A 25,547-nucleotide genomic window follows, 5' to 3' on the forward strand; every position below is an offset into this window, starting at 1 on the left:
CCCAGCCTAAAACTATAAGGTGGAAGCGGTATTTTTGAGTCGGTGTATTCCACTCCAGCGATTGAACCTCAAAGCGATGCCTTTTCTTTGCTTTAAGTGGCTGTAGCTTTGACTTATTGAAGTAATTGTAAGACCTGAACATCTAACTTGAGTATACCTAACCTATCACGCGTCTGGCGCACAGCCGGCACCGATCCCGATAGTGTCAAGGGAGTTCACGAAATCTAGCTTTTTTATGACTACCGAGTTTGAAAATTTTATTTACCCTATTGTTCTATAATTATATGCCATGTATTATATATTTTTGGAAAGAGGAAGAAACTAGTTATAGCATAAAAATGTAATCATGACGATATATTTTTTCTATAAAATTATAAAAAAATGATTTTCTTTTGTTTTAATTTTAATTGCTTACATACTAACACTTACATGATAATGCTGAGTCATCAAATGATCATATTCACGTTTTCATATCACTACACGATTGCCAAATACATTCACTTATATTTTCACACATTTAACACAACGTATTTCACTATGAATAATAACAAATCTCCATTATTCACAAACAAGAAAAAAAGCGCCATTTTGCGTCTTCCGCACTGAAAAGTTGAGACACTTTTTCACTGAGTATTCTTCAAATATCCCTAAAACCAATATCATAAACGTATTCTACGTAAAATTTCCAGTAATATACGTCTCAATTATCACTCATCTAATTATTCCTCTCGGCATAATTCACAATCCAAATATTCGTTGAACAAGACAAATGTCACAAACTATGGCCGATGACGCAACTCAATCAATGATTCACTTTTTTTTTTTATTTTGTGGTTTTGGTCTCTATTGCCTGTCTCGGAGTCGTGTCGATTCGAATTATAAATGTTTAAGGCATAGAGAAATATTTTTTATACTGGAAACATTCACTTGTAATTCACTACAGATGGCCTTCAATGTCACGGGCCGCGTTAGGCACAGAGTTTGTGCGCAGTACACTACAGTACAATTTGCGTTACGACACAAATATTGTGCGTAGAACGTGTCACGGGTTAATGCAATGCGTTTGACATTTGTATGACATTTGCTATTCTTGCAGTTGCGTGAGGTAGCTTTTTTTCATTTTGTGAATGTGTTTAGATTTTTCCTTTTTATTATGTGCCACCAAAATTGTATAGGTTATTATTGTAAGGTGCTTTATTTGTGTTAATAAAATTATTATAGCAGTTTAACTAAAACATAATCAGCTTAAAGCTTTATTGAACCATATTTCTCGTTTCAATAAACAAAAGACATTGAAATGAAATAGAATAACAATAATTTCACCTTAAAACTGTAAATAAGCTTACAAATGTTTGTAACTATAAAGCCAGTAATACGAAGAGCTCTTTTTCAAAACATTCCAGAAACTTGAAAGTCGTAACAATAATTATGTTTTAATGAAACACTTGCCAAGTTGAACAACTTCAAGTACTTAGGTATAAAATTAGTCGAGGAGTTTAAATTTCATAAATATTTACATTAACACCTCTAATTAGTATACCGTGGTATATACTTACGTTGGCTAGCTTAGTTATTAATTTATTGTCATTAAAGAATGTGAAAAATGTCATCCGTTAAAAATTTCTGACCCTAGTGGTCAAGGAATATGCGATACCTATTTCAACCGGGTCAACTCGAGTAAAAATTTGCCTATGTTACCTGTTAAATATATTTCAATTTCTACCAAGGAAATAATCTTTAAAATCAACAGATTAAGTAGCTATTGAGTTTATTCATCCCACACAAAAATACAAATCTTTCATGTTTACAACATTTGTATATCAAGAAAATCATATTTTAAGAAAATACAAAATAGTCGCACTGCCGACAACTCGTCGCTCGTGCACATCCAGCCTAACGCGATCCGGTTAAAACTGGCCTGAACTGAATCGCGCCAGTATTTTCCGGCCGAGCGCGCAACCAACGGTCAAAGCGCTTTCAACGCTTTTTGTACTTAAATACCGTGGGCTTTTGACTTTTACCATAAGAATTTCAGAGTGATCTTTTGCTTTGGAGATTCACCTGAGTGATATTTGATGGTGATATCTATATAATTGTTAACGATATACATTGAGTCGTGTGTAAAAATTGTGATGGAAGCTTTTTTATAAATTCAGCGATGTACTCGCAAAGTAAAATCTTTTCACTTTGTTATTATGTTAATTTATTACACATAACGTTACTTAATTATTACTTTAAGATTTTTTTTAAGTGAAAGTATAATTTGGAATATGCTTTTTTTGACGGTGAATTATTATTATAAGTTATTGAAGTGAAACTTATATAACGGGGTTGGAAAAAAAATGAGTGTAACATTTTTCCGTTACGCGCCATCTTTGATTCGACATAATTCTGTAAATTTGCATATAGTAAATTATTTTTTGAAAAATAAGGTCATAAAGCAGTTTCACTTCTTACGTGTGTACACTAGTACACGCACACATTTTTTTTAATTTCTAACAGGCTTCTTTCTTAAATATAAATTTGTTTACGTATATACTAATATTATTAATAGCTATCAAGTCATAAAATTTTATACAATTTACTTTCCTCATATTTTCCACTATTATTGCAATACTTAAAAATATTACGATATCCAGTTTAATATCGTAACAGTACAATTCTCAGTCTTGAACACTTAATATTTGCAAGCATATTGCGTCTTAGTCAACAGAGAACGAACCTATATGAAAGAATTGAACGATGCAATATGAGAAATATTTACCGCACGGAAATTTTAAAATTGGCCGGGTATCCATGTGCGCGAGAGAGGGTTATGTTTTTACGTGTGTGACTGTGTATGTATGTAACATAACGATAATAGTATATAACCATAGAAATCTAAATAACAAGACACTAGAAGTCGTAAGCGTGCGTGACCTTGTCGCCACTCAGGTGATTTGCACATCACCAGTGCATTCGTCACTGTTCAGTTGCTCTGGAGACCTATGAGTGTATACATGGTGTGTTTCAGCAATTCCCATTGCGGAAATTCTTCCACAAGTTGTAATTATACTTATAAAGGAATAATATTTCATCGGAAAATATTTCTTTTTAGAAATAATGCCGTTTTTCCTTAAAATTATAGAATATTTACAAGTATTACGAGTGTCACCATAGTAATCGAAATAACAATGAATGACACAGTCGACCATTCTTATTATCACGTTTGTTCGTATTGGAGCAAAAAGTCTCATATACTTAGGGATGTTATTCTAAAATAAACCGTAAATTCGTGCGTTAGGATACATATTCAAAAGCTTAATTTAATAGATAAGTTAGTTTTCACTAAAATCAAGCTGTCCAATAAAAGGCATAGTTTACTTGTGTGTACTGTTTAGCTTTCGGTTTGAATGTGTTGATTTTGGCGACAGCGGTTTTCATACGAATTATGACATTACAGCACTTCTATGTGTCTTGTTATTTAGATTTCTATGTATATAACGGTTTTAGCATGTTGCAAGTTATGTCATTTTTAACGCAGACCTGGAATTTTTATTTTATTTCATGATTCACATTGGTAATACGCAAAATGATATTGAACATGTCACATGACCATATTATATTTTTTATTCACTTGATTTATTCAACTGTCAACATACAACATGTAAATGAAAAACTTACATGTACTGAGATTAATGTTTATGTTGAATTCAAACCGTCAAGTTTTCTGATAAATTCGATAGCTAGTAGAAAACTTTGTCACGGTTAACCAGCGCTCAAAGGATGACTATCTGTAATCAGTAAGTGTTCAAGTCACCCATCCATAAACTGACCGCGCCATTTGTCACTTAACCTGCACGTTCAAAAACCATTGAATGCAACTAGCCGTTAAGAGTGCTCATCCTCATTAAGAGTACTGCGGTTATGTATAGAGCTATTAACGCGATCAGATGTGTGTAGACCCTCATATAGTAATAGGGACTATACACATGTATTCGTGTTATACTAAAATCTATTTCAGCGGAGCACTGTGCGTAAAATTAATATGAGTATCGTTCTGGGACAGGAATTTACGGATTGTTTATTAATTTAATTAACTGCCGCACTAAAATTGTTTGATAACGGTAATGTTAAAATGAATTTTGACCTAGCTTAATTGGGACCAAATTTGGACTAGGATTTGGGAGCGAAGTTGAATCTTAGATTTAATTTTAATATATTGAGTCTAATGTTGATGATAATACGGTTTATAATAGCTTGGCAAATAATAATTGGTTTAGGTTAAATCAATTATAGTTTTATGGATTTCCTAATAGCAAAGGTTATTACTGTTACTTTAGCAAAAAGTTGTTCTTAATCATTGTATAAGTATCAAAATACGTTCATGTACTCATTTACAATGAAGTCGATTTAAAAAATTACAAGTTCGTTTTTAAGCTCAGCAAAATCGACTAATATGTAATATCTAATAATAGAAATGCTGAATAATAATCATAAAAAAGAGCATGTGTGCCGAGCACACGTGTCAGAAGTGAAACTTCTTTGGCCAGACTAAAGATACCAAAATCGTCGCCTTACTCCATGACGTGACGGTATGGCCATGACACGACCTTGAAATTTTACTCACAAAGCGCTTAAAGAAGTTTCGCTTAAAAAATAACTGGCTGTAAATTTTGCTCCTATCAAATACATTTATCTTATGCCCAAGAAGTTCTTCACAAAAATATAATCTAACTAGCGGTCCGCCCCGGCTTCGCCCGTGCTACCTACATGTTTAAACTATCCTATCTCTCAAGTTGGATCGAACTGCACATGGTGTGCGAATTTTATTATAATCGGTTAAGTGGTTTAGGAGTCCATTGAGGACAAACATTGTGACACGAGACTTATATATATTAAGAAAAAATAAAGTAATCCTATCCAAAGGTTGCCTGCCAGAGATCGCTTGAAAGCGATAAGGCCGCCTATTTAACATGTTGTAGCTTATGTTTTTCTCTTTTCGTTTTCTTTTCTTCTGTATGTGTGTTTTAAATAAAGAATTTTGTATTGTATTGTAATCATTTTTAAAGCTAATTTTTATCATTTTCCCATAACATTTTAACAATATCCGTAGATATTTCCGTATCGCGTCAGATCGGAACAATTTCATTATACAGACTGATACCAATATAATGAACGAACATTTTGCTTGCATATTTGCATTGATCATTATCAATGATTTGTTAAAATTACATTATCTTTTCGGTTTATATTTTAGCATCTATATTATAAGCTAAACATTTTTTTATTCGTTTAAACTTTTGTGCTTATCAGTCAGTCTTTTTACCCTACTAGCCGATATAAGCAAAGCATTAACATATTTTAAACAACAAGGCCAAAAATAATATAAGTAGCTTTACATCGGTAAAAGAATTCTGGGAAATGGGAATTGCTTCTATATTTATTTTCGTTTTTGTTCCAGGTCAAGCAGGGTGCAGAAGGACGCCGGACGTGAAACTAGTTAAGAATAAATAAATTTAAAAACTATGTAATATTTATTTAGTATATAATAGTAGTTGAAAGCAATTGGACCGTCTTTGCCACAGTGATTCAAGTAGCAATTCTCCGAATTATAGGAAGCTCGCCTATTTCACAAAAAGAAAATAAATTAGTGTAACATATTTATGATCAATATGCCCTATATTCATAAAACTATATTTATCCACACTAACAGTAAAACACGTATATTAAAAAAAGGACGTGTGGCACTCGGGGACTGCCGCGGTAAAGCTATTGCATAGCATGCCTTCAAGCCACACCTCCGTGTCTGTCGGAGTGGGGAGCGTGAGGTTTTTTCGTTACGGAATTTCTGGATTCGGTCCCCGCGCTCAAGGCCCGCGATAGAAGCTATGCAATAGCTTAAAAATACAATCAATAATAAATAAATTGTATTTAATACAGAGATATTAGCTGATTTTCAATGCAGATTTATGTAGTACTTTCCACAAGATTCGCTTAGTTGATCACTAGATGGCGTTGATGGCGTCCAAGAATATCATTATGTACTTCCAAGAAACATCTCATGGCCAATTTGGACTTTAGTGCGCTTCAGCTGAGCTCAATCGGTCGTTTTGGGATTTGTCTGGATAATTGAACGAATGAGCTTTTTGACTGTGTACTATGGAGTAATTTATTAATAGATTTTATGCTATTGTTTTAAGAAAATATTATTTTGTGTTAAAATACAGTTAGAGTAGTTATTGTGTGTGTAGTATTTTTTAATGTGGTGTATATATTATAATATTATGTTGTTTATTGTTTTTATAATATATGGAATTTATTGTATTAAACTATGTTATAGTCTTCTGTGTTTTATTTGGTTCATAACTGATCATTCAATCACACATTCAAAATATCGTTTTATAATTTGAATTTGATTTTTAAGATTGTTCATAAAGCCTACAAAAATCTTGGTTTCATCTTGCGACAAGCTGATCCATTTAACGACATTACTTGCTTGAAAGTTCTTTATTTTGCCTACGTACGTAGTGTTCTCGAATTTGCAAGTGTGATCTGGCGACCGCAATATAAATGTCACATTAAAAGATTGGAAGCAATACAAAAAATATTTGTGAACAAAATGAATTATAAAACCAAACATTATTCGTTGAATTATGAACAGGCTTGCTCACATTATGGGTTAAATACTTTGGAGGATAGGAGAGATATAATAGACATTATGTTGTTATACGATATCGTGAACAACAAGTTTGACTATTCCACAGCGTTGGAAAATATAAAGTATCTTGTACCCACACAGCGTACTCGCCATACACGCCTATTCCACGTGCCGGCTACATCAACTAATTATCTAAAAATGTCACCGCTCCATAGGCTCCCGGACATTTATAATAAAAAATTTTCTTCTGTGGATCCCTTCTGTTCATCGCGTACTAGTTTTAAAAAGCAAATTTTACAATTAATCAATACTGAAGCTCAGCTCACATAATAATATAATACATTAGCTTTTTACACTCACTGCTATTACACTCACACATTCTCATACACGTACTTTCACACACACACACACACACACACACACACCCACAATCACATCCTACTTACCAGGTTTTACTTAATATTAAATTAAGTTAGTTTTAATTTATTATGAATTCGAAGACATTTAAAACATTTCCTTTCTTTATAAATACTTATTGGGCTTGATCAATGCTTACTTTACCTACATGAAATTAAAATATTTTCTCTTATCATTTGTAAAATTCCTATACTAGTCTTTGTTCACATACGTATATTATTTTTACTACCTATTGGTGTACCTTTTAATTGGCGTAGCTTAGTATTTATTCATCTCAATAATTGTATCACTAGCTGTAAGGTACCTTATCATAAATAAATAAATAAATAAATAAAAACTCTATTATTTTAATATAATTACATAAAATTATGAAGAATTTAATAAAATTACCTTCCTGACTATTTTTAATATATATAAATCTCGTGTCACAATGTTTGTCTTCAATGGACTCCTAAACCACTTAACCGATTATAATAAAATTCGCACACCATGTGCAGTTCGATCCAACTTGAGAGATAGGATAGTTTAAACATGTAGGTACCACGGGCGAAGCCGGGGCGAACCACTAGTAATATTTATAACCAACTATCACTACTTCAACCAGAAAACTTTCTAGGACCTTCCTCACTATTATTTCTATTTATATTACTTTACTGTTAAGATTTCAATCATATAACTTATCTAGGAAAACAATTTCACATTTAATACTAATTCTGAATGACGCAATAATACGCCCCCATTTAAACATACTAAGCGCTAGCCTTCAGCTGTGTCCTAGGCTATTCAATAGGGAATAGAACAATAGACTTGTGTCTTATAGAATACTTGTATACTAGCTTTCCACCCGCGGCTTCTCCCGTGTTATGAAAGAAAATTCCCAGGGGAATAACATGTTTCACCACAGCAAAAAATTCACTCTTTAGCTTGCTATCTCCAGGTACAAAAATAATATCATAAATCGCTCCTTTTTGACAATATAGAAATATAAACAAACACACATTCTTGTAATATTCCTAAAAATTAAAAAGCTCCGGTAGTATTATCATGGACTAATAGAATCTAAAGAGGACTGATGATTGTCATACTAGAGATCGTACCCCGTAATTTCAGCTTATTGCTAGATGGCGCTCTCATTTGAGCTTATTATTTAATTTGCAGTTTTAAAAGCGCCACCTAGTGACCAATTTTAGAACTAAGGAAACAGCAAACTATCGATTTTCAATTATTACATCTAGAGGGCGTTGTTTTAAAAACTCCGGTGTTTTTGAATTATTATTTTAGTTTTTAGGGAGCATCTAAGGAAGTGAGTACCTCTATTACGATTTCGACACCCACTACAAACATTCGACATAGTGATCAGAGTAGTGTATATAATATAATTATATTAAATATATTCTTTATTTTCTGTTAAAAAAATGTCTATATCTTTTTTCTTCTTAAGTATTCCCTTGTAAACAGTATTATTTATATGACCATAAAATACGGGAAAAGAAAAAAAATGTAGATGTACAGCGATGATTTGAACCAGCATCTATCGATTTTAAAGTACGAGACTCAGTCAACACAGCTACAGGCACTTTTACGTCTTACATTGAAATTTATGCTCTAATTGTTCGAGTATTTCTTTGATAAATACAGTTCATAGCAACGCGGTGGTGGAGCATCTTAAGGAAGTGAGTACCTTTAATAAGATTTCGACACCCACTACAAACATTCAACATAGTGATCAGAGTAGTGTATATAATATATTATATATATTCTTTATTTTCTGTTAAAAAAAATGTCTTATCTTTTTTCTTCTTAAGTATTCTCTTGTAAACAGTATTATTTATATGACCCTTAAAATACGGGAAAAGAAAAAAAAATGTGGATGAACAGCGATGATTTGAACCAGCATCTCTCGATTTTAAAGTACGAGATTCAGTCAACACAGCTACAGGCACTTATACGTCTTACATTGAAAGGAGATTGCCCAAGTGACTATGGCACTTGGTATCGCAATCAAACTTATTGTGTCAAGATGAAATATAGCTCAATTTAAAGCTTGATGTTAGTACTTTTAGAAACGATTAAAGTTTTTATGTAAATAAGCCGCAGTTCACGACAATAAAAATAAAACAATAGTTTTATTCAACGCTTCAAAAAAATACTTTATCGAGTTTATACTAACGATGAACGTTAAGTTTTACATTTATTACATAGGTAATATTTTAATTTACAAGACAAATGTGAAAAGTAAATCGTAATAAACATTAAAATTCAAAATAAATAACGTCGAACAATGCGTCGAACACATTCATTCAACTATGACATATGACGCAGGACGCTTGCAAGAGAGATAGATATATGTGTCAAAACAGAAACTTTACTTTTATTTCTATTTATTCGGTATAATTACGACTTAATAGTGATAAATATGATCATTATAAATACAAATAGGAATTAACAATATCACGAACACGTGACACAACTAGTATTTTACCGATTCCATACGTGGTCATACATGTTTCAAAAGAATAACTTTTACTATTATTTCAATTTATCCGGTATAATAATTAAGACTTAATATTGATACATATGATCATTATAAATACAAATAGGAATTAACAATATCACGAATACGTGGCACAACTAAAATTTTACCGATACCGCCCGTGGTCATTCTCCTTTATGATCTAATTGTTCGAGTATTTCTTTGATAAATACAGTTCATAGCAACGCGGTGGTGGAGCATCATAGAGTAACTTATATAGGATTGTGGAGCATCTTAAGGAAGAGAGTACCTTTAATAAGATTTCGACACCCACTACAAACATTCGACATAGTGATCAGAGTAGTGTATATCTTTATAATATAAAAATGAATCCCAAAATGTGTTGGTAAGCGCATAACTTGAGAACGGATTAACCGATTTCGTTAATTCTTTTTTTATAATATTCCTTGAAGTTCGAGGATGGTTCTTATGTAGAGAAAACGTGAATATGTACCACGGGCGAAGCCGGGGCGGACTGCTAGTCTTATATATAAAAATGAATCGCAAAATGTGTTGGTAAGCGCATAACTCGAGAACGGCTGAACCGATTTCGATAATTCTTTTTTTATTATATTCCTTGAAGTACGAGGATGGTTTTTATGTAGAGAAAACGTAAATATGTACCACGGGCGAAGCCGGGGCGGACCGCTAGTAATATATATTATTTAAATTCTTTATTTTCTGTTAAAAAAAAATGTCTATATCTTTTTTCTTCTTAATTATTCCCTTGTAAACAGTATTATTTATATGACCATAAAATACGGGAAAGGAAAAAAAAAAGATGTACGGCAATGATTTGAACCAGCATCTATCGGTTTTTAAGTACGAGACTCATCAATACAGCTACGGGCACCTATACATCTTACGTAGAAATTTATGCTCTAATTGTTCGAGTAATTCTTTGACAAAAACAGTTCATAGCAACGTGGTCCATGGTCTTAGATCATTAAGTAATGGATGGAGTACGCTGGCAAATGTTCTAACTAAACTTTCTGCTGATTTTGGTGCGGGGAAGGTAACTCACACTATTGAAACACAATCACACATTCACAAAAATAATTTGTGTCACGAAAGTCGTAAAAATTAACGAGTTAATTTACATTAATTAACCTTTTAAGCGACGAGTTTTTAAATTCAACTCTATCCCTAAGTTCATAAAGATTAAATTTGTATTTCATTCCAAGTTGTCTCGTGGGGAGTGCGGTTCAATATCGCGTTCTAAATTCAACTTTATAACTTAGAATATAAAGATTAAATTTGTATTTCTTTAATGCCTCAGCCCCCGGAATCACAGACACAATAGAAAATCTATTGTGTCGTGGGCCGTGGTCCGATCGGGCCGCTCGGTGGTCAAGGGGCTAAAAGATAGACTCGTAAGGAATGCGGTTCATTATCGGGTTTTAAATTCAACTTTATCTCTTAGTTCATAAAGATTAAATTTGTATATTTTCTTTCCATGATAGTCTCGTGGGGCCGCATCAATGATCGAGTAAACGACTCGATTATTTGTCTTGATCATATCGCTAAACGATACATCGACGATTATTAGAAATTGCATTTAATTAGAAATGTACGTTAAAAAAATATACACAAATTAAAGGTTATTCCATCTTTTTTAATATTCGACATGTTTGCTAAGTCCATGGTGGTCACGAAGTCACTCTCGAACAGCGATGAACGAAGTGACAAAAATAGGCGGTCCATCCTAAGGAGCGCTGGTGCAGTGAACTCCCATAAATAATTATAATAAAGTTGTGCTCATTCATTTAACAATTAATATATCTTTAATTTTAAATTAAATTTATCGTATACCTAAACTCCAATACGAATATCAAATGCCTAAATACGGAATCCAATAAGAGGTTAAGAGAAATTTTCAGTCCTTCACGAAACAAAAGATCACGTAAACATAGCGCAATCCATTTTATAGATCATCTTCATACTTGATAGTATTATTTTTTTATATTTTTATTGAAATTGATTCCAGAAGATAACTTTAAAAATTCATTTTGTTACTTTTATTAGTAGGTACGATTCTTATAAGTATTTTAGTGTATTCAACCAACTTAAAAAAGTGTGACTATTTTACAACAATTTGAATATGAATTGTATACAATATCGAAGCTTTTTAAGAAATGTATAAAATACTTTTTTAAGAATTATTATCATACATAATATTATGATACCGGCAATATATTATTAAACCCGGCATTTTATGCAATTCTTTTATGCATTTTATGCAGTCCGCCCCGGCTTCGCCCGTGGTACATATGTATTTACGTTTTCTCTACATAAAAACCATCCTCGTACTTCAAGGAATATAATAAAAAAAGAATTATCGAAATCGGTTCAGCCGTTCTCGAGTTATGCGCTTACCAACACATTTTGCGATTCATTTTTATATATAAAGATTTAAGATATTACTTTGTTCTCATGCTTTGAGTTAAAATTGTACCGTAAAATAGCGTTTTTTGTTAAAAATCTGTAATAGCACCCTTATTGTGGTGCTTTTTTTTGTAATGAATTTACTACGCTACTGTATTTTCTTTGTTTTAGACTTTAGTTCAATACTTAATTAAACACCCATACAATTTTGTCACGAGTCGCCTCTGGTCAAACTAACCGTTATTAGTGTTACGTTTACTCAAAATACAAAAATGAAGAAAGTATTATTTTACGCTTATTAAATCTTTAAAACTAAAACAAAATGATGTGGAGGTAGGGAGGTGGATTTCCTCAATCGAAAAAGGGAGAGACTAGTCTACTCGACCGGCCGGCCGTAAAGGCCCCGATTATTGATGGCGGAAAGTTGTATATATGCTCTGTAGCGAAAACATTTCGCTTGCGCGATTCAGAGCAAAAAATAACATTTAAATAAAAATATTTTTTTGCGTATTATATTTTACGTATTATATTTTACGTTATAGTTTACGTTTTTTGCGTATTATATTTTACGTCAAGATACTATTTGGCACATTGATTTTTTTTGTAGCGACATCTCTTAGCTTCATTAAACCGACTTAATGCTCTAAGGCGACATCTAGTTCTTAAACGTATAAAAAAGCTTATAAAAATGCCAAATGCTACTGTGAGTGACATCTATCGACAAAATTGGGAACTGAGAAACGAGTTACGTTTTTTACTATGGCGATTGTAAGTCTTCTTGAGTGTATTAGTCTATGGTATTATATAGTATTTCTTTCTAATTCGTGAGCGTTTCGAATTAAAACCTACAACCTTTTCTGTATTAAATACTTTCAATAAAGCTGGTTTAAAGATTTTTAACAAACGATCTAGTAATATATATATCATAATAATAATATGTTAGTTTCAATCGTGTGCACACAAACACATTTGAAGAAATTTAAAAAGTAACCTCACACAAGTTAATTGAAACTAGACATTCACATACAATTATATTTTGCTAGTGAATTATACATATTCATTTAATTTAAATCATTTTACATTAATATATAAACTTATTCAACCTTCTTCCCCTAATATAATATCTTCTTTTTACTAATATTCAAGTTGAATAAATTCTAAACCGCCTGTAACCTTAACCTAGGTACTCCGGACTTTAGAATTGTTACACGGACAATTCAAAAAGGACCCGTCGCATTACGCAAACTATAAAAGTAACCGACTAATTTAACTGCACGTGTAATGAGGGTTTGTAACTAACGCGTTTACGCTAATTTGCTTAAATTTCACTACCAAATGTTCATTGTAAGGATTATAGCTGTCACTAGGCGTATAAAATAAAAAAAAATGTGTGCGTATACGTAAGAAGTGAAACATCTTTATGACCTTATTTTTCAAAAAATAATTTACTATGTGCTACTTTACAGAAATACGTCGAATCACGCGTGGTAAGGATAAGAAAAAGATGGCGCGTAACGGAAAAAGGTCACGCGTAACGAAAAAACGTTACACTAAATTTTTTTCCAACCCCGATAAAGAAGTTTCACTTCGAAAATAAATGACAGGAGACAATTTTTTTATTATTTTTATACTTATAACAAGACCAGCACAGACGGCAGTCTTATCAATAAGTTGTGATATCTTCCAGGCAACCCACTCCGAAAGGAAATAGTAGAAAGGAGGAGCAGGTAGGTAAACAAGTACATACATTCATAAATATATACAAATATTATAAAGCTGAAGAACTTGTTCAGCTGTTGTGTTATTTGTTTGTTTGAACGCGTTAATCTCAGGAACTACTGGTCCGATTTGAAAAATTCTTTCGGTGTTAGATAGCCCATTTATCGAGGAAGGCTATATATCATCACGCTAAAACCAACAGGAGCGAAGAAATGCGGGTGAAATCACGGAGCACAGCTGGTAATAAATATAAAAATGATTATTTAACTTTTTTTTACAACAAAACAATTATTACCTCAGAAGACATCCTCCAATTCGAAAGTATCAAATAAAACACTTATTTATAACTAGCTTTCCACCCGCGACATCGCCCGCGCAGTCAAAGAAAAACCCGCATAGTTTCCGTTCCCGTGGGATTTCCGGGATAAAACCTATCCTATGTCCTTTCTCGGGTATCAGAATATCTCCATACAAAATTTCATGAGAATTGGTTCAGTTGTTTAGGCGTGATTGAGTAACAGACAGACAGACAGAGTTACTTTAATTACAATAAATATAACTGAGCATCATCTTAAACAAAAGCTTGAAACAATTCCACAGTATATATTTTCACAAGAGAAAACTATTTGACAACTGCAAGTGAATTTATAAAACATGCGGTAAAATATTCAGAACTGCATTCAGTTAAGTTAATTTCATTAAGGTCAAAACTTAGTCCCCGGGAATTAAGCCTGTGCCCTGGTTCTCATAATTCGAAGAACACAAGTTATATAAATTTAAATTCAACCGAAATTTTCTGTGGTCTAAGTTATAATCTTTCTTATAGGAATATAGGACATAATTTGACTTATGGCCAGTTTTTGAATAAAGTATTTGACGATAAGAACGTCTCAAACCATGTTTAAATACTGTATAAAGAAATTCTTGTTTGACATAAGTTTTTCGAATCTTAATTAAATCAATTTTCAATAATTAAAAAACCCGCTTTTAGTCTATAGTAAAACCTCATCTATTAAAAAATAGAAAATATGTCTACACAATTCTACTTTGGTTTGGACCATCTATATAAGTATAAAATTAAAACTCATTCGATTCTTATGAATCATCAATTTTGTATTCAAAGTGATTAAGTAATAAATATAAACTTTAAAACACAATCAAAATCGATCCAACCGTTTGCGACTTTAGCTCTACATAAAGTCAGTTTAAAACTTATTTACTCACAGCACCCATTACACATATTAATTAATTTTCATTTCCCCAAAAGAGCAAATATTTTTAATTAACAATTCGCAACATTTCAATCCCGCTACAGGCTACGCTCAGTGCCGCGTAGCACATTGCTACGTGATCTTCGTAGCACTCACGTAGCACATTATCAGCGAGTTAGTTAATACAGTTACGGACCGGAGTTACAACTGGACAAATATTGTCATGTCGCTGATGCTGATTTATATTTTATGTCCATAGGGATAAAGTTTAATTTTCAATTTCAACTCAAAGCTCGTAGAGGTAAGTTATCTTAACGTATATTTCTAGGACATTAGATAAACATGGCTTATTGAGTTAAGTCTTCTGTATGTATCTTTTAGATATTAAATTTCCTTTATAAACTTGTATTATAGTATAAAGGTTTAAGTATATTATTATAAAAGCTAAAGCTTGGAAATAAAAGTTTTAAGATCAGCTGTTTTATTTTCCTTTATACAAAGTGTGTATTTGCCATTTATCATCATAATTATTGTTTATAGTTTAAAAATTGTTCACGGGATTGTAAAATTAACTCAAATATTTTATATTAAAGTGATGTTAATTGGTCACAGCCGCCAATGTACGCCTATGTTATGAGGGTTTGCTAAAATCTTATTTCTTAGAAGGCTATGTATTGCTGTTGTTGAAGGACACTGTAGGGGGTAAGTAGTTCTAGATCTTCATCATATGAAACAGGATAATGAGAAGCAAGTTACTCCTATTTTCTATATCTTCAGTCGATTTATTAACATGATATTATATGTGTAAAAAGTACATTTAATATTATAGTAAGTAGTGTTAGATGAAATCAAGAACGCACATCACTAGTCGCGGCCACGTCCTCTCCCTAATACTGGCAGATGTCAGTCGATTGCGCGGGAAGAAAGCAGTGTGACGCGACATTCCGTTTGACTAGAGGAAAAGCTATTAATTCATTAAAAGTCTTTATTTAATATCCTATTAGTAGATACTTACTAAATTGCATTAAGATTGTGTTCAGTAATTTTCTAGTAAAAGAAACTAAACTAAACAACAGCGGCTTATAATATTAGTAGCATTTCCTTAAATCCAATTAAAGGCTATCCTTTCCAAAACATTTATCTAGAATGAAAATCCGATTCGGTCAAGCGCGAGTCGAGATAATATCCCAAATGGAATCCGTGATTCTGTTTCACATTTATCTGATGTAACTTTTGTTAATTAAGTTGCCAAGTTTTTACTTAACTCAAAATCTGTTGAATCTTGGCCATGTTAAATTAATTTGGAATTTACTGACAATCTTCCAGAGTTTTATTATTGACTAGCAGTCCGCTCCGGCTTCGCCGTGGTACATAAGAACTATCTTCGTACTTCAAGGAATATTATAAAAAAAGAATTAACAAAATCGGTTCAGTAATTCCCGAGTTATGCGCTTACCAACATATTTTACGAGTCATTGTTATAATATTATTATAGAAGATGTATAGAGATTAAATACAAATCTGAATAAGAGTTTCTAATTTAAACTGTCCTTGAAGCTCAATTTATACATAGCTTTGCCTCTGACTCCACGTGGGAGTCGATAAGACGGCTTTTCTTATGTAATTTGCGAAATTTTCCTTTGATACTCCGCTCCTTTTATCGTAGCGATGTAATATAGCTTACAGCCACAGTAAATTGGATACAGGAAACAAAAATATGTATTTTTAATTTGTATTCGTCTAGCAGTTTTTGAGAAAAACATTCAATCAAAACAACAGCTATACTTTATTATAGACTAAGATAATATATGCTAAACTATGAAAAAATATATATTCAATTCCATACATACCATTCATAAGATAAGCGCGTTCAACTAAATAAACATACTCTTCATATTTATCTTATTATATTCAATACATTTCGATATAATATCGCAAAGCAAGCCGTGGGCGACTCGTTTCACAAATAACTCATTCATATTAGGTATTTATCTTTATTAAATACTAGGTTTCCGCCCGCGGCTTCGCCCGCGCAGTCAAAGAAGAAAAACCCGCATAGTTCCCGTTCCCGTGGGATTTCCGGGATTGCGTCATTTTCCCGGGATAATAAGTAGCCTATGTCTATTCTCGGGTATCAAAATATCTCCATACCAAATTTCATGAAAATTGGTTCAGTAGTTTAGGCGTGATTGAGTAACAGACAGACAGAGTTACTTTCGCATTTATAATATTAGTATGGATTATCTTTTACAAAAAAGCTCATTACGAACCTCATATATTTCCCTTCACCATAAAAATCCGTCTCAAATGGCGTATCTAAAACTGGACCCACTACATGTCGGTTTCGCTTGTAAAATATTCATTTCCAAGAATAAATCCCGCAATGTAATATATCTGATGTGGTTAGTACGTTGAATAATTTAGACAAATACGCTTCTAGTACTGGCACTTGTAAATGTCAGTCTAGTGTAGCGTGCATTGCAATGTGAACCTTATTTCTTAGAATTAAAGTTCATTTCAGTTTGCGGAGTGTATTCTAAAAGTTATAGAATGTGCAATGAGATCAGAATAGGACGATTACGTGTGCAAAGGCCATTGTATTTCTATTGCTATTATTTTTTTGCAGTAATGAGTATTTTCTCTAGGAATGTCGCATGTTAATTGCAAACACTTTATTTCTTGGTAATGTCGTAAAGATTTCTATGTAGTTAGTGTTTATGGAAGTTTTAAAGTCACTAGTGATTATGTGAGGTAATAAACTGAAAAATAAATAGCGATGCAATATGTTATGCATGCTAAGTTGTATAATAAATTTGAAAATCATGTTGCTTGTTACAGCGGAATTGCTGAATCGGTTTTAATGAAACATAGTAGATTCATAAAGATCCCATATCAATGGGCTGATTTCAATATTGATGTAATAATTAAACGCCTTTATGTGGAATGATACTATAACAGATTTTTAACAGTTAGTCTTGGATTCAATTTTTCCTTATTGATCCTTATTGATTAATGACGAACAAAATAGCAATATTTTTGTGAAAGTACTTATTTATTATTACATTTCTGTATTATGTAGTGTAGTGTGTACATTTCAGGAAATACTTATCTAGCTTACCTGCCTGTAAAATTTTAGTAAAATAAAATCTCAAATTGCAATAGAGTTTGAATACGTAATAAGACGTGCCCGTCGCATTGAATCGAGTATAGGTAATAATCCAATTGGATTTATTAACAAGTGGTAATGGTATCGGGTCTCTTTCCATTACACCGCTATGTTTGAACTGATTTTATGCTTTTTACTGTGTTTATTTAACTTAACTGACTTTGAAACAAAATATTCATATTATGTGTTAGAATCGAGTGGTAGATTGATTTCAATTTTCCTGTCACTATATTATAATAATAAAACTGAAGAGTTCGTTTGTTTGAACACGCTAATCTCAGGCACTACTGGTCCGATTTGAAAAATTATTTCGGTGTTAGATAGCCTACTTATCGAGGAAGGCTTATAGGTTATATAATATCATCACGATAGAATAAGACCAACTGTTTTTAAAGTGAAACTTTTTGGTCTGTGTAGCGCATGTCGCGTGTATCGCGGCTGCCGAGTAGGTATACCTACTCGGCAGCCGACCGTCACGCGACATGCGCTACACAAAGCAGTGTTCGGAACCGTTCGAACAGTTTCACTTTCACCGTGGTTTCATGAAACCACACAACATTTTTTATATATAGAAATTTATCGTCAGACAACGGAAACGTTTCAATTTTCCTGCCATTGCTCAAGTAGTTACTGGTTCTATTAAAAATTCAACAACAACAGAACAGTTTGACGTGTGCGAAACTTTTAAATGGGGATGACAATTTTTCATAAAACTTTCGAGTTTCATTCCGGGAGTATGAGAACTTTTGTAGTTATTTATACAATAATGCATTTGAATGGATACATTTGGATTTATTTACGAAAACAAATAATTTGTTGTAGCTAGAGGACATTATAATACGGAACAATAATGTAATACTTTGCGTAATTATAAGCTTCCAAATAATACTAGCACCTCCCGTGGCTTCGCCTGTTTTGTTTAAGACATATTATATACTTTCCTCGATAACCAATCTATCCATTCGTGATTCAACAGAATGAAAAACGGTTCAGTAGTTTTTGAAGTGAAACTTCTTTATCGGGGTTGGATAAAAATTTAGTGTAACATTTTTGCGTTACGCCGTACGCGTGACATTTTCGCGTTACGCCGTACGCGTGACATTTTTGCGTTACGCCATACTCGTGACATTTTTAAGGTCATAAAGAAGTTTCACTTCTTACGTGTGTACTCTGGTACACGCATACATTTTTTTCTTGAGTTTATCACGAGCAGGTAGATAGAGGGGCGCGGCAGATGAAATTGTATTATAATTTAAGAAGTAATGAAGCAGGTCCACATGGAAGAAAAGTGTTGGCATAATCTATTTCCTCGGCCGACCCACGTCCGCATAGATTTTCATACATTAATTGCTTCGCGAGGCTGTTCATTCTGTGAAGACCCGCCTATATACAATATAATTTATTCAAAAATATAAACATATTAATTGTTCACTAATTATCATCAATTTACAGGAAAAAATGTAAGAAACATAATTAATATCAAACATTATTCTTAACTATGATCATAAAATATTATTTTATCCCAAATAATTAAAAAAATATATAAAAAAACCTTACCGATCCATCATATCGCCCTCCGGTCTATTAATAGCTGCATCTTTAGAAGCCGAATACACGTAAACCCGGGTGTCAGCCTTATACCACTTAATACTGTGCATCTCTCCACACGACTTGCCGTAGATACGGCAGCGGAGTCGAGCTGTCTGACCGACGAGAGATGAGGCGTGATCTGGAAATAAAAAATAAATAATAAATATTGTTAAAAAAACTAAAAAAGAGCGTGTGTGTTAGAAATGAAACTTCTTTGGCAAGTTTCAAAGATACCAAAATTGTCGCCTTACTCTATGACGTATTGGTATTGCCATGACGCGAATTTGACCATTAGTTTCTATTATTTATGTAGGTATGTCTTTGGGTATTGACTCTATATAAATTATAGAATATGTTGCAACAATTATATCAAATAAGTATAGCAGCTGTTGATACAATATTTATTAAATAATTATGTTTGTAAGTCTCTCCTCTTGCAACAGAATATAGCTAAGTTTTTATCAAACAATTAAAATGTAGCTTACTATGAAAAGAGTAAACTTCTGGTTAAAAAAAATACGTTAAATATTTTTGGGAATTTTTGAACGAAAGAATCGTGTAAAAACACATTAAAGCAAAAATTTACAAACTAAAATATAAATAAATAGTACACATTCGCATGCAAAGAAAGAACACTACAAAACCTAAACATAAAATACAAAAACCAACCAAGATAAATTCTAAAACATCTTCCTTCAAATCTTATTCAACCAGATTCAGAAATCCTAGACTCTAACTATAGTCCTTTTCACCTATGATGATTCCTGTGACACTTCATCGTGTTCCGAATTACGAATTTTATGTTTAAAAAGTCAAAATAATTTTAGTGCATAATATTTTTATTTTATGGCGGCATTATTACCAAAAATATAAAAATGAAACATCTTAAGCTTATAAATCAAAAACAGTATTGTTTAGTTTAATATAATGAAAAATAAAATAAAATAACACAAAAATATAATACCTACGCAATTCGTGTACATGAAATGGATCGTTGAAAAATCATAGAGTTGGAAAATCATATAATCGGCGCCCATCTTGTGATCGTTTGTTAATGGAGTCAATCGTCTGTACGAGTGCGTCAGCCTTGTATACAAGTTGCATTTTTATATTGATACTTTACGTGATATTCTGTTATTGTTACTAATTGTTATTGTTGGCTTTTTGTTGCTGTTGTTTGCTAAGTTTCCTTAGTTAATTGTTGGCGAAATGCCGAAAAAACTAATTTTGGTACTTTATTCAAATCGATTTCATTTCCATATAGAATATTATCGATTATCAGAAACAATTGATACGATTTCAGTAACCGACATCTCTACACGTGTCAAAAATCGATGTGTCACAGAAATCATCTTAGGTGGAAAGGACTATAGAAACACGTGTGAAAGAATACAGAAAATGACATTAACTACGTAATCCTAATATTGTTGGCTCGTATGCTATGAACAAACAGCTTTATATATTTTCTGTGGTACAAGTTATGAGCGATTTATTAAAAAAAATATTATGTGCTTGTTCTATCCTATAATAAAAATTTATAAGATAATATGTTTCTTTGTTACTCTGTCATGCAAAAAATACTGAAAGATAAAACAAGAATAATTATTGAGAAAGAATATATAATTAGATAGGTAAAGGCAGTTTTTATTGGCGTAAAGTTAACATAAGCAAAGACCGTCGTCTTTCGTGAATTCGTATTTTCAATATAAGTAATCCTAACTAGATTCATTATTTTAAGTAAAATGTAAAACTATATTATACTGCCTTGGTGTACAAGAAAATATTAACATTTTTCAATTCCAGTCTATTACCAGAAACCATATCGTATACTATCCCGTTTTATGTTTGTATTATTTAATTTTATTTCTGATAAAAAAAATTAAAAAATTTGGACAAGCATCGTTATCTTATAAAATGTCCTCTTATTTCGTCCTGACCTAAATGTTATACAAAATTAAACCTTCCACCATTACCATAAAATCGCTTTCAGCTTACACATTACTACGCTACATAAGACGTTATTCCGAGATGCGAAACATAATCCGTTCGTGAATACCCTTGTTGCTGTGAAATGGATTTTTGTGCTCTTTTAGATTATTGTTCAATCTCTGACATCATCATCCTATTATGATAATAGTTATTTTGTATTTTACATGTACAGATTAAGCCCAAAAAAGGATGTAACAATTTTGAAAATACTTTCATGTAGGTAGAGTTGTGGTAGAGCTATATTTTTTTTAGTTATAATTATTTGATAAACGAATTACCAGTCGAAGTTGGGTGGATCGGATCTATTTTTATTATAACGATCACATACTATGCTACTATATATACAATATTGAACAACAGAGAAGCATTTTTATTTATTACTAACACCACCAAAACTGTCTTAAACATTTTCCAAGGGAATATAATAATTTCGACTGAAAAAAGTTCCATACGATTTCCTCCACACTTAACTCTCCGTTAAAAAGTTTATTAATTCCTCAAATCAAAATTTTCATATAACACTCATTTTGAACAAAAATTCCTAAATCCCAGCTCAGTATAAACACAAACAGAAACACCAAAGTCAAACTGGAATTTCCATCCAAAATTAAATAATCCAGGATCAAGATGACCGATCCTTGAGGGTCGAGGATTATGACCGTAACAATAAAATTACAATCCTAACGCAATTTGCACGTATTTAGACGCCCTTTATTAAATCTATCTTATCCCGGCTTCGCTGAATGCTGTTAATAAATATGTTGCAGAATAATCTGCTCCATTGCAACGTGATATAAAGACACATAAACAAACACATTCGCATTTATAATATCTATAAATTTTTCTGCGAATTTTAAATGATATGTTTTACCGTAGCTTAGCCTATCATTCTCTAGCTTCCTAACTGACACAAAAATCATTAATAGTGACGTGACAGAAAGACAAACATAATAATATATACTTAAACATAATAATATCCCGACCGCGATCGCCTCCTTGGTACAGTGGTTGACGCGTGAGCCGAGGGGCCTGGGTTCGATTCCCGGTGGAGACGAAGAAAAAAAAATGTCTCGGTCTGGCAGGACGCGAAGGCTGATCAACTTGTCCCTAAAGAAAATCGATCAGTGAAACAGATGTATGCATAATACATCTGCCCCTTACCCCACTAGGGGACGTACGGGACTTCACTTATATTAATCCGGAATAAAAATTAAACATTGCCTATTACTATGCCTACATAACCACGAATACTTTTAAAAATTCTCAATTAAAACAAAACAAAATAGCATTATGGTCAAAATAGTTATTCGTTATAAGTTTATAAGCTCATATCACTCGTCAATCAATCCTTTCTCTAGTAAACGACATTTAACTGTATTCCTAAAAAACTGATAGTAAAGGTCATTTAAATTCCGTTAAAACTGTAGGTTTTCTAACCATCTAGCACATGGAGTAGATAATTGAACTGTCAACTGTCGACATCGTTTAAAATCGATATAAGCCGTAACGCATCCAGTGTTTGTCGAGCCGTGTTAGTGTAAAATTCAGTTTTTTGGGTGTAAAATCATTTTTAGTTATTGATAAAACACTTTATTAACATACTAGCTGTGCCCCGCGGTTTTACCAGTCCCGCGTTGATTGGTCTTAGCGTGATGATGCCTCGTCAATAAATGGGCTATCAATATTGAAATAATTTTTCAAATCGGACCTGATATTAGTGAGTGCAAACAAACGAACTCTTCAGGTTTATAATATTAATAGAGATTGCTACTAACTGTTTATTTAGAAATTAAAGATTTTTAACGGATTTTAAACGCGATTTATTCATTATATTATTTTCCCGACGTTTCGAACACTTTAAATCACTATCCTACTAAAGTATTAAAGTGCAACTATTTTATTACTTTGACGATATTAAATCTCACAAGATTATCCTGCCTTCATAATACTACACTAATATTGATACAAGAGTGGTTTTCTGTTAGCGTAGCGTTCAATAGAATAGACTACGAAATAATAATTTAGAATTTTTTTTATTTTCATATTGAATATAGTTAAAATTAAATTTAAACTTCATATTTATAGGAAAGTTGAGCTTGTTAGTGAGTTGAAATTTTTTATCACTTATTATCAGAAAATTCGCGAAAATCCCTGTTTCGTGTGTTCATTAAAACATTTTTAGTGATCTAATTAGCGAGTTACATTTTGTTAACATTTTGGTAACTAGACTTGTTCGTGTAAGAAAATTTATGTTTTTACGTGTGTTTCTTAAAATAGGTATAATAATTTAGAACTTATCAGTTATCTAAAGCATGTGTGACAAACTAAATGAAACTCTTACTCTTATTCTTCTCAAATACTAGATTTCGGCAGGCGGCTTTGTCTGTTTTTGTAATATACTAAAAACTTACTCAAGAACCACTCTATCTATAAAAGAACTGCATTAGTTACGTAGTTTTAAAGATCTAATCCTAGATATGGACGGAGAAACAGCAGAACATTCTTTTCTACTACAAAATAGAAATCTAAACAAAAATTAAAAAACAACTTCCAAAACTTTATTTCCGTACAATCTTTCAAGGTAAAACAAAACACCTTTTCCCAATCTAATGCGCTGATTACACCTAACGAGTACAGTGGCGAGTCAGTAAATACGCTCTCGGCCGAGACAGTTGCCGAACCGAGTGGGTGTTTACACTTATTTCACTAGTGGCGAGTCAGTTCAGTTTTGATCACGATGCTGACGTCTGCAATGGATCGAAAAAAAAAAGAATTTAAACGGGTTTTAAATCGGCTGTTACCAGTTATTATTAACGAATTGTGGGATTTATTAGAAATAATAAATAAAAATAATAATTCTTTGAAAAAATACAATGACGAAACGAACGAGTGGCGAGTGGCCGAGTGACGCGACGAGTGCGTGTTTATACCTGCCGAGCGGGATAGCGAGTGGGTACTCGGCCGAGTAAACAAATTGGGATTCTAGTGACTGTCTCGCCGCTCTTCTCGGCCGAGTACTCGGCCGAGCACTCGTTGAAGTGTTTATACCAACCGAGCACTCGGCCGAGGACACTGACTCGCCACTGTACTCGTTAGGTGTAATCGCCGCATAAGTATGACGTCACAATATAATAATTTGAAGCCAAAATAGCTTCGTTTTAACTTTTATGTAACATTGACGTATATGATAATGACGTCATAGTCTTAACGATACGGGTTAAATAAATAGCTGTAGAATATTATGATTTATGGTGATTATTTGTAACGATCATGACGTGATATTATTATAGTTTGAATTTGTGCTTTGTGTTGACCAACTTCGAAAAAGGACGTTCTCTATCGTCTTTTTTTTATTTGACATAATTTTAACATTATTTTGTATCATTTACAGGTGTGAACTGTTTTAAAATAAATAAGCTGATTTCAGAGTAGCGTCTGTTTTTATGCACACAGCCCTTCTTCTTTTGTGTCGAAACAAACGTTTCTAAATAATAAATGTTTTCTTCTTTTACTATGAAGACTAGTAGGTACCGCTGCGCTTACCAGTCACCATAATATAATAGAACACTTCATATTACAAATAACTTTTATCCACATAATGTACATAAGCGTGTGGATGTGACATTTCGAAAATACCGTTCAATATTGCCGCATCCATTTTGGAATTGTGTGTATTTTGACGTAAGCTTTCACTCCGCTACATTTGGTAAATTCCAATGAATTTTTATTTATTGCATTCGAATGAAAAGTTATTCGGTTATTCATGTGTAATCGAATGAAACTGGTAAGTGTTCGTTAGCAATTTTTAAATATTGTTTGTACCTTTGTGCAGAAATTTTACATTCAAATCTTTAGATATAACTATCATAGCAAAACGTTTCTTTTATTTCAAACTAA

At 32.4% G+C, this 25,547-nt stretch overlaps 1 protein-coding gene across 2 annotated transcripts in view; it reads right to left on the minus strand.

The window, feature by feature from the left end:
- nrm (neuromusculin) overlaps positions 1–25,547 on the minus strand; it is a 361,740-nt gene that overhangs the window by 151,880 nt on the left and 184,313 nt on the right. For both annotated transcript variants that reach the window (XM_089711855.1, XM_089711856.1), the window contains exon 3: positions 19,629–19,800. In XM_089711855.1, the coding sequence (XP_089567981.1) occupies positions 19,629–19,800 (172 nt within the window). The remainder of the gene's footprint in view (positions 1–19,628; positions 19,801–25,547) is intronic.

Source organism: Colias philodice, chromosome 27, assembly GCF_061535455.1.
Source record: "Colias philodice isolate Cphi_HAF_F1 chromosome 27, ilColPhil1 Martin Lab GWU primary, whole genome shotgun sequence".
In the NCBI taxonomy this organism is placed as follows: domain Eukaryota; kingdom Metazoa; phylum Arthropoda; class Insecta; order Lepidoptera; family Pieridae; genus Colias; species Colias philodice.